Genomic DNA, 9,028 nt, shown 5'->3' with positions numbered 1-9,028 from the left:
AATACGTAAAAATACATATGTCGAAAAGAGAAAAAAATAATCTTGAATGGAACTAAATTCAATATTAACAATATTAGCTTATTTTAAAATAAAAATATAAATCACAAATCTGAAAGTCATGCTGAAATGGCAAAATTCAAAATTTGTTTGCTTATCATGATGAAACTGCATAATTCAGCTTTCAAGAAGAAAAATTGTATGATTCAGGCTTTCTTACAAATACTAATGCTCATAGATAACAAAATAATCATTATTTGCTGCTCCGATTGTAATTAAATTGGAAAATGTAGAAAACTTTTTACACAGAATGTGAATATGCATACAACTAAAAAAGTATTTATTGTGTAGTATTGTGATCTATATACAATGGGTTTATCTGAGGTAATATTTACACAGGCCTAAATATGTTCAGCATTTTTAATAAACTCAAATCTAACGATTCACACAGATGTCAGTTGTGGAACGTAGAATCAGATTGAAGTCATATTTACATTGACTTAAATATATTCCGCGATTTTAGTAGACTCGAGGCTTGAGGCCCAAATTGATGCCAGTTGTTGAACGCAGGATCAAATTCATAATGGGTTTCACATCCTCACCCAGCGGCAACAGCTCGAAATGTCTCAACATTTTGCTGACTGTGCTCTTCATCTCGAGCATTGCAAACTTTTGTCCAATGCAGTTGCGAGGACCAGCTGAGAAGGGAGCATAGGCGAATACATCGATGTTGCTGTTGTTCTCTTGATTGTATCGTTCCGGATTGAATTTCTCTGGCTCTGGGAAATAGTCTGGATCTCGCTGAGCATGATAAGTCAGTAGAATCACGTTTGTCTTGGCTGCAAACGTTTTGCCATCTGGAAAATATCAGAATATATAGTACATTTGCTTCTTGAGTGTGTTGAATGAATATCTTAATTTACCAAGTGTAAAATCCTCTGATAAATGACGACCGATCATCGGCACTGGTGGATATAAACGCAGCGACTCCTTGATCACACACTCTAAATACTTCAGTTCGCCCAGATCCCGCATTGTGATGGGCTTTGTTTTGTCGGTGCCAATAACTTCACGAATTTCCGCAAAGGCACGTGCTTGTTCTTCAGGATGCCTGGCTAGCAGGTACAAGGTGTAGGAAATGGCACTGGTTGTGGTGTCGTGACCCTCAAACATAAATGTGTCGACCTCTTCGCGAATATCCGTGTTGCTCAAGGGTTGTCCATCCACCGAGGCTTGCAACAGCACATCCAGCAAGGCCATGCGACGCTTGCTGCCCACGTCGTCCTCCTCCACATTTGTGGAGGATTTCTCATTGATGGATTTCTGCAGTGCATCACGACGCTCTTCGATGACTTTGTCGGTGAAATCATGCATAGACTTGATGTTTTTCTGCAGTTTGCGATGCAGGAAAGGGAAAAAGATACGCATTGTAAAGTCGAATCGCTGTAGCGGATTCATAAAACGTTCAGCCATCATATTCGACACCCTGAATGTAAATCGTATTGAGCACAGAAATTAAATTAACATTTTTTTTGAATACTACTTACACCTTCACGGACTGGACGTAGGGAAAGTTGGGTGATCGCTGAGCATTAATCTTCACGCCCATCGAAGTCTCGGCAATAATATCCAAAGCTGCCAGACAGGCGACGGGAAACATGTTGATCACAGTCTTGCCATCGGCACGATCGTACAGCTGCTCGGCCATGATGGCACTCTGTTGATCGAACACCTCCACAAACTGTTCGAGGATCTTAAAATGGAATGTGGGCGTAATGATCTTGCGGCGTCTGAACCATTTCTTTCCTGTGCTCAGCAGCAGTCCAGTGCCCAGCCAGCCTTGCAGGAGACTGTAGAGATTATTTTTCGTAATCGTCTGTTGATTGCTTAAAATAGCCTCAATCATTTTTGGATCGGCCGTAATAAATCCATACTCTTGGAACATGGTGATTTGAACATTTTTACCATGTTTGTCGATCAAACGTTTTGTCAAATCCAACATAGCTACAACGAGTTATCAAACGAACCAATTGTTAATCGCCGAGCTTATCACCAGATAGACTTTGCTTACTTTCAGCGGATTCACCAATCATAAAGAGAGGAGCATTGCCCAGAAGCGGAGCATGAACCGGTCCACGTACTCCAGCCGCTTCAAACATCTTATATGGCTTTCTCATGTATAGGTAGTCCCAAAGAAACAGAGCTGCCAAAAGCAGCGCCAGAAGTTCCCACCACATGTTGCAAAATTGAACTAGTCAAATATTGAAAATATTAATATAATCTCCGCTTGATTGGGCTGGCAGTGTGACTGGTCTTAAAGTTATTGTTTGACTAGTTGGTCGCTCAACGGTGTCGAGCTACTTTTGTACTCGCATGAGCTAAGCGCTTCGAACATGCGCGATAAGATAAGAAGGTCCACTGAGCTTATCGGCATACGTTTGGTTCTCTGGCATTTGTTTCGGAAATTCACTGGGACTGTGCAGCAACTAATCAATATGCATCTGAATTATTGAGAGCAGAGACATGAAAATTTAATAGAGTGTCAACTGCTGCCATAATTATTTTCTTGTGATTCAGCTTACAAATGCTACATTTTCTTGTTGAACAATTTTTAACTCGTTAAGTGTGTATATGAAAATATACTAAGAAATACGAAAATATTCCAAGTGCTACACATATGCGGTATCGAAATATACCGTAGAGTAAAAAATATACTAGATTAGCAATCAAATTCATTAAGACTTTAGAATAAATAAAGATCTTCTCAATTGTCAAAGCTGATCAAGAATAAATATACTTCATTAAGATGGCTCTTTCTTCCTATTACATATATTTCCTGTTGACACAAAGGTATAATACCTCTTTACTCTATGGGCAGCGGGTATAAAAACCATTCCGAGATTAGTTTTTGTCAATATAATATAATATAGTATGTAATTATTTCCCAGTTCAAAAATCCAAAGTACATCATCATACGTGCTCAATGTATACAAGGTAATGGTTTTCGAATTTTCAAAAATAATCATGATGTGGCAAAAAGATAAATTTACATCTAGTATATTCAGAAGGTTCGCAATTTCCCATAGATAAGAGCAGTGCGATTAGCTCAAATACTGAATGAAATTTTCAAGAGACCACGGGAATAAACACTATTATCAATAATCTACACTTCCAAATTTTCTCTTTTTATATTTGACAAATTGTTTAGAACTTTGCACCATGTATTTTTTCTTGATAAGTAAATTTAGCTTTGTTTTTAGTGTAATACAATAAGCAAAAAGATAAGTACTGGTGATATATACACATGTACTATTAGTAGTCATTTTAGTAAGATAGGTCAGGAATTAGATGCGAAGTGTAGATAAGCGTATCGAACTCTTTACACTGACTGTGGATATGCATATAACTAAAAAAGTATTTATTGTCTAGTATTGTGATCTATATACATACAATGAGTTTATCTGAGGTAATATTTACACAGGCCTAAATATATTCAGCATTTTTAATAAACTCAAATATAACGATTCACACAGATGTCAGTTGTGGAACGTTGAATCAGATTGAAGTGATATTTACACAAACTTAAATATATTCACCGATTTTAGTAGACTCGAGGCTTGAGGCCCAAATTGATGCCAGTTGTTGAACGCAGGATCAAATTCATAATGGGTTTCACATCCTCACCCAGCGGCAACAGCTCGAAATGTCTCAGCATTTTGCTGACTGTGCTCTTCATCTCGAGCATTGCAAACTTTTGTCCAATGCAGTTGCGAGGACCAGCTGAGAAGGGAGCATAGGCGAATACATCGATGTTGCTGTTGTTCTCTTGATTGTATCGTTCCGGATTGAATTTCTCTGGCTCTGGGAAATAGTCTGGATCTCGCTGAGCATGATAAGTCAGTAGAATCACGTTTGTCTTGGCTGCAAACGTTTTGCCATCTGGAAAATATCAGAATATATAGTACATTTGCTTCTTGAGTGTGTTGAATGAATATCTTAATTTACCAAGTGTAAAATCCTCTGATAAATGACGACCGATCATCGGCACTGGTGGATATAAACGCAGCGACTCCTTGATCACACACTCTAAATACTTCAGTTCGCCCAGATCCCGCATTGTGATGGGCTTTGTTTTGTCGGTGCCAATAACTTCACGAATTTCCGCAAAGGCACGTGCTTGTTCTTCAGGATGCCTGGCTAGCAGGTACAAGGTGTAGGAAATGGCACTGGTTGTGGTGTCGTGACCCTCAAACATAAATGTGTCGACCTCTTCGCGAATATCCGTGTTGCTCAAGGGTTGTCCATCCACCGAGGCTTGCAACAGCACATCCAGCAAGGCCATGCGACGCTTGCTGCCCACGTCGTCCTCCTCCACATTTGTGGAGGATTTCTCATTGATGGATTTCTGCAGTGCATCACGACGCTCTTCAATGACTTTGTCGGTGAAATCATGCATAGACTTGATATTTTTCTGCAGTTTGCGATGCAGGAGAGGGAAAAAGATACGCATTGTAAAGTCGAATCGCTGCAGCGGACTCATAAAACGTTCAGCCATCATATTCGACACCCTGAATGCACATCATATTGAGCACAGCAATTAAATTTAAATCTTTTTTGTATTGTACTTACACCTTCACGGACTGGACGTAGGGAAAGTCTGGGGATCGCTGAGCATTAATCTTCACGCCCATCGAAGTCTCGGCAATAATATCCAAAGCTGCCAGACAGGCGACGGGAAACATGTTGATCACAGTCTTGCCATCGGCACGATCGTACAGCTGCTCGGCCATGATGGCACTCTGTTGATCGAACACCTCCACAAACTGTTCGAGGATCTTAAAATGGAATGTGGGCGTAATGATCTTGCGGCGTCTGAACCATTTCTTTCCTGTGCTCAGCAGCAGTCCAGTGCCCAGCCAGCCTTGCAGGAGACTGTAGAGATTATTTTTCGTAATCGTCTGTTGATTGCTTAAAATAGCCTCAATCATTTTTGGATCGGCCGTAAAAAAGCCATACTCTTGGAACATGGACATTTGAACATTTTTACCATGTTTGTCGATCAAACGTTTTGTCAAATCCAACATAGCTATAACGAGTTATCAAACGAACCATTTGTTAATTGTCTGGTTTATCACCATATAATCTTTGCTTACTTTCAGCAGATTCTCCAATCAACATGAGTGGACCATTGCCCAGCAGTGGTGCACGAGGCGGTCCACGCACACCAGCCGCTTCAAACATCTTATATGGCTTTCTCATGTATAGGTAGTCCCAGAGGAACAGAGCTGCGAAAAGCAGCGCCAGAAGTTCCCACCACATGTCGCAAAATTGAACTAGTCAGATATTGAAAATATTAATATGATCTCCGCTTGTGGGTAGTAAGGCTAGCCTTAGAGTTATTGGTTGACTAGTTGGTCGCTCCACGGTGTCGATCTACTTTTGTACTCGCATGAGCTAAGCGTATTGAACATGGGCGATAAGATAAGAAGGTCCACTAAGCATATCGGCATAAATTTGGTTGTCTGTCATTTGATTCGGACTTCACTTGGACTGTGCAACAACTAATCAATATGCATCTTAATAATTGATAGCAGAGATATGAAAATGGAATAGAGTGTCAGGTGGTTCCATTATTATTTTCATCTACTTCAGCTTACAATTCCTACAGCTTCTCGTTCTACAACTACTAAAACGTAAAGTATGTATGTAACTGAGATGTAATTTCTTTAAATATGTACTAAGGTTAATTTTTTTTCAAAATTGTATGGCACTTGCACTGAGCTAGTATAAAAGCAACAGTCAGCTTTGCTATGAGATACCCTGTGCTCATTTTCAATATAAATATAAGCATTACGAAAATAGTATTCTAGTTTATTAATTGGAAATATACCATTGAGTACAAAATATATTAGATTGTAAATGAAATTCATAAAGACTGTGGTTATAATTGTATAATTATAATGTAAAATTAACGCCATGTTTTTATTTGGACGTTAAAAACCTTGACCTTTGTGAAACAATAAATATCGTCTCGATTGTTATGTTAGAGATGATCAAGAATATACATTCTTTATGGATATGACCCTATCTTAATTTTTCATACATTTCCTGTTGCCACAAAGTTATAATACCCTTTTAATCTACGAGTAGCAACACCAATTCAAGATTATTTTTTAAGAGCACACGCTCTTAAAACAATGTTTTTATATATATATTAATATTATATTAGAATGCTATGAATCAATTAAATATAGTTCGAATACTTGGTTAAAAGAACATGTGCACTTGAATTATTTCCTAGTTTAAAAACTCAAAGTACACCAATTCTCATACGTGCTCAAGGTACACAAGGTAATGGTTTTCGAATTTTTAAAAATAATCATGATGTTGCAAAAAGATAAATATACATCTAGTATATTGAAAAAATCCTTAATCTAGCGGTACAGAAGGTGCACAATTTCCCATAGATAAGAGCAATGCGATTAGCTCAACTACTGAATGAAAGTTTCAAGAGACCACGGGAATAAACACTATTATCAATAATCTACACTTCCAAATTTTCTCTTTTTATATTTGACAAATTGTTTAGAATTTTGCACCCTGTATTTTTTCTTGATAAGTAAATTTAGCTTTGTTTTTAGTGTAATATAATAAGCAAAAAGATAAGTACTGGTGATATATACACATGTACTATTAGTAGTCATTTTAGTAAGATAGGTCAGGAATTAGATGCGAAGTCTAGATAAGCGTATCGAACTCTTTACACTGACTGTGGATATGCATATAACTAAAAAAGTATTTATTGTCTAGTATTGTGATCTATATACATACAATGAGTTTATCTGAGGTAATATTTACACAGGCCTAAATATGTTCAGCATTTTTAATAAACTCAAATCTAACGATTCACACAGATGTCAGTTGTAGAACATAGAATCAGATTGAAGTGATATTTACATAGACTTAAATATATTCACCGATTTTAGTAGACTCGAGGCTTGAGGCCCAAATTGATGCCAGTTGTGGAACGCAGGATCAAATTCATAATGGGTTTCACATCCTCACCCAGTGGCAACAGCTCGAAATGTCTCAACATTTTGCTGACTGTGCTCTTCATCGCGAGCATGGCAAACTTTTGTCCAATGCAGTTGCGAGGACCAGCTGAGAAGGGAGCATAGGCGAATACATCGATGTTGCTGTTGTTCTCTTGGTTGTATCGTTCCGGATTGAATTTCTCTGGCTCTGGGAAATAGTCTGGATCTCGCTGAGCATGATAAGTCAGTAAAATCACGTTTGTTTTGGCTGCAAACGTTTTGCCATCTGAAAAATATCAGAATATATAGTATATTTGATTCCTGAGTGTGTTCAATGAATATCTAAATTTACCAAGTGTAAACTCCTCTGGTAAATGGCGACCGATCATCGGCACTGGTGGATATAAACGCAGCGACTCCTTGATCACACACTCTAAATACTTCAGTTCGCCCAGATCCCGCATTGTGATGGGCTTTGTTTTGTCGGTGCCAATAACTTCACGAATTTCCGCAAAGGCGCGGGCTTGTTCTTCAGGATGCCTGGCTAGCAGGTACAAGGTGTAGGAAATGGCACTGGTTGTGGTGTCGTGACCCTCAAACATAAATGTGTCGACCTCTTCGCGAATATCCGTGTTGCTCAAGGGTTGTCCATCCACCGAGGCTTGCAACAGCACATCCAGCAAGGCCATGCGACGCTTGCTGCCCACGTCGTTCTCCTCCACATTTGTGGAGGATTTCTCATTGATGGATTTCTGCAGTGCATCACGACGCTCTTCGATGACTTTGTCGGTGAAATCATGCATAGACTTGATGTTTTTCTGCAGTTTGCGATACAGGAAAGGGAAAAAGATACGCATTGTAAAGTCGAATCGCTGCAGCGGATTTATAAAACGTTCAGCCATCATATTCGACACCCTGAATGTAAATCGTATTGAGCACAGAAATTAAATTAACATTTTTTTTGAATAGTACTTACACCTTCACGGACTGGACGTAGGGAAAGTCGGGTGATCGCTGAGCATTAATCTTCACGCCCATCGAAGTCTCGGCAATAATATCCAAAGCTGCCAGACAGGCGACGGGAAACATGTTGATCACAGTCTTGCCATCGGCACGATCGTACAGCTGCTCGGCCATGATGGCACTCTGTTGATCAAACACCTCCACAAACTGTTCGAGGATCTTAAAATGGAATGTGGGCGTAATGATCTTGCGGCGTCTGAACCATTTCTTCCCTGTGCTCAGCAGCAGTCCAGTGCCCAGCCAGCCTTGCAGGAGATTGTAGAGACTACTTTTCGTAATCGTCTGTTGATTGCTTAAAATAGCCTCAATCATTTTTGGATCGGCCGTAATGACTCCATACTCTTGGAACATGGTGATATGAACATTTTTACCATGTTTGTCGATCAAACGTTTTGTCAAATCCAATATAGCTACAACGAGTTGTCAAACGAACCAATTGTTAATAGTCTGGTTTATCACTATATAGAGTTTGCTTACCTTCAGCGGATTCTCCAATAAACATGAGTGGACCATTGCCCAAAAGCGGAGCATGAACCGGTCCACGTACTCCAGCCGCTTCAAACATCTTATATGGCTTTCTCATGTATAGGTAGTCCCAAAGAAACAGAGCTGCCAAAAGCAGCGCCAGAAGCTCCCACCACATGTCACAAAATTGAACTAGTCAGATATTGAAAATATTAATATGATCTCCGCTTGTAGGCAGTGTGATTAGCCTTAGAGTTATTGTTTGACTAGTTGGTCGCTCCACGGTGTCGAGCTACTTTTATACTCGCATAAGCTAAGCGCATTGAACGTGGGTTGAAGAAGAAGAACAAGAGTTGCGAACGCACTTCACTCCTTGGAATGTCGCGAAGATATTAAGTCGTTGCTGCAGAAAAAGTCGTAGTTGATAAAATATAATGCGTAGTATTGTTCGTTCCAAGTTATCACGATTAATAATACACAATTAATTTACATTTAATAAAATACTTTAC

At 39.2% G+C, this 9,028-nt stretch overlaps 3 protein-coding genes across 3 annotated transcripts; all 3 read right to left on the bottom strand.

Annotated features, from left to right (window-relative positions):
- Positions 1-316: 316 nt before the first annotated feature.
- On the bottom strand, positions 317-2,353 carry LOC133844407 (probable cytochrome P450 4d14). Its single transcript, XM_062278364.1, has 4 exons — positions 2,069-2,353; positions 1,545-2,001; positions 921-1,483; positions 317-854 (listed from the first exon to the last, which is right to left on the bottom strand). The coding sequence occupies exons 1-4, from the start codon at positions 2,232-2,234 to the stop codon at positions 517-519; spliced, it is 1,524 nt and encodes a 507-aa protein (XP_062134348.1). The 5' UTR covers positions 2,235-2,353; the 3' UTR covers positions 317-516.
- A 1,132-nt stretch (positions 2,354-3,485) lies between these two features.
- On the bottom strand, positions 3,486-5,364 carry LOC133843504 (probable cytochrome P450 4d14). The gene is made up of 4 exons (XM_062277101.1): positions 5,151-5,364; positions 4,627-5,083; positions 4,003-4,565; positions 3,486-3,936 (listed from the first exon to the last, which is right to left on the bottom strand). The coding sequence occupies exons 1-4, from the start codon at positions 5,314-5,316 to the stop codon at positions 3,599-3,601; spliced, it is 1,524 nt and encodes a 507-aa protein (XP_062133085.1). The 5' UTR covers positions 5,317-5,364; the 3' UTR covers positions 3,486-3,598.
- A 1,349-nt stretch (positions 5,365-6,713) lies between these two features.
- Positions 6,714-8,717, bottom strand: LOC133843505 (probable cytochrome P450 4d14). Its single transcript, XM_062277102.1, has 4 exons — positions 8,532-8,717; positions 8,008-8,464; positions 7,384-7,946; positions 6,714-7,317 (listed from the first exon to the last, which is right to left on the bottom strand). Exons 1-4 carry the CDS (start codon positions 8,695-8,697, stop codon positions 6,980-6,982), a joined length of 1,524 nt encoding a protein of 507 aa, XP_062133086.1. The 5' UTR covers positions 8,698-8,717; the 3' UTR covers positions 6,714-6,979.
- Between the last annotated feature and the right edge of the window lie 311 nt (positions 8,718-9,028).

Source organism: Drosophila sulfurigaster, chromosome 3 (genome assembly GCF_023558435.1).
Source record: "Drosophila sulfurigaster albostrigata strain 15112-1811.04 chromosome 3, ASM2355843v2, whole genome shotgun sequence".
In the NCBI taxonomy this organism is placed as follows: domain Eukaryota; kingdom Metazoa; phylum Arthropoda; class Insecta; order Diptera; family Drosophilidae; genus Drosophila; species Drosophila sulfurigaster.
Note: the sequence above shows the minus strand (reverse complement) of the source record. Positions and strands in the feature narration are given on the sequence as shown.

Bases quoted from the DNA above. Each gene is read 5' to 3' on its own strand.
- LOC133844407 (XM_062278364.1), bottom strand. From the start codon at position 2,234: ATGTGGTGGGAACTTCTGGCGCTGCTTTTGGCAGCTCTGTTTCTTTGG. The intron at 2,002-2,068 runs GTAAGCAAAGTC...AACTCGTTGTAG, and splicing joins GATTGGTGAATCCGCTGAAA to CTATGTTGGATTTGACAAAA. The intron at 855-920 runs GTAAATTAAGAT...GATATTTTCCAG, and splicing joins ATCAGAGGATTTTACACTTG to ATGGCAAAACGTTTGCAGCC.
- LOC133843505 (XM_062277102.1), bottom strand. From the start codon at position 8,697: ATGTGGTGGGAGCTTCTGGCGCTGCTTTTGGCAGCTCTGTTTCTTTGG. The intron at 8,465-8,531 runs GTAAGCAAACTC...AACTCGTTGTAG, and splicing joins TATTGGAGAATCCGCTGAAG to CTATATTGGATTTGACAAAA. The intron at 7,318-7,383 runs GTAAATTTAGAT...GATATTTTTCAG, and splicing joins ACCAGAGGAGTTTACACTTG to ATGGCAAAACGTTTGCAGCC.
- LOC133843504 (XM_062277101.1), bottom strand. From the start codon at position 5,316: ATGTGGTGGGAACTTCTGGCGCTGCTTTTCGCAGCTCTGTTCCTCTGG. The intron at 4,566-4,626 runs GTAAGTACAATA...ATGTGCATTCAG, and splicing joins TACGTCCAGTCCGTGAAGGT to GGTGTCGAATATGATGGCTG. The intron at 3,937-4,002 runs GTAAATTAAGAT...GATATTTTCCAG, and splicing joins ATCAGAGGATTTTACACTTG to ATGGCAAAACGTTTGCAGCC.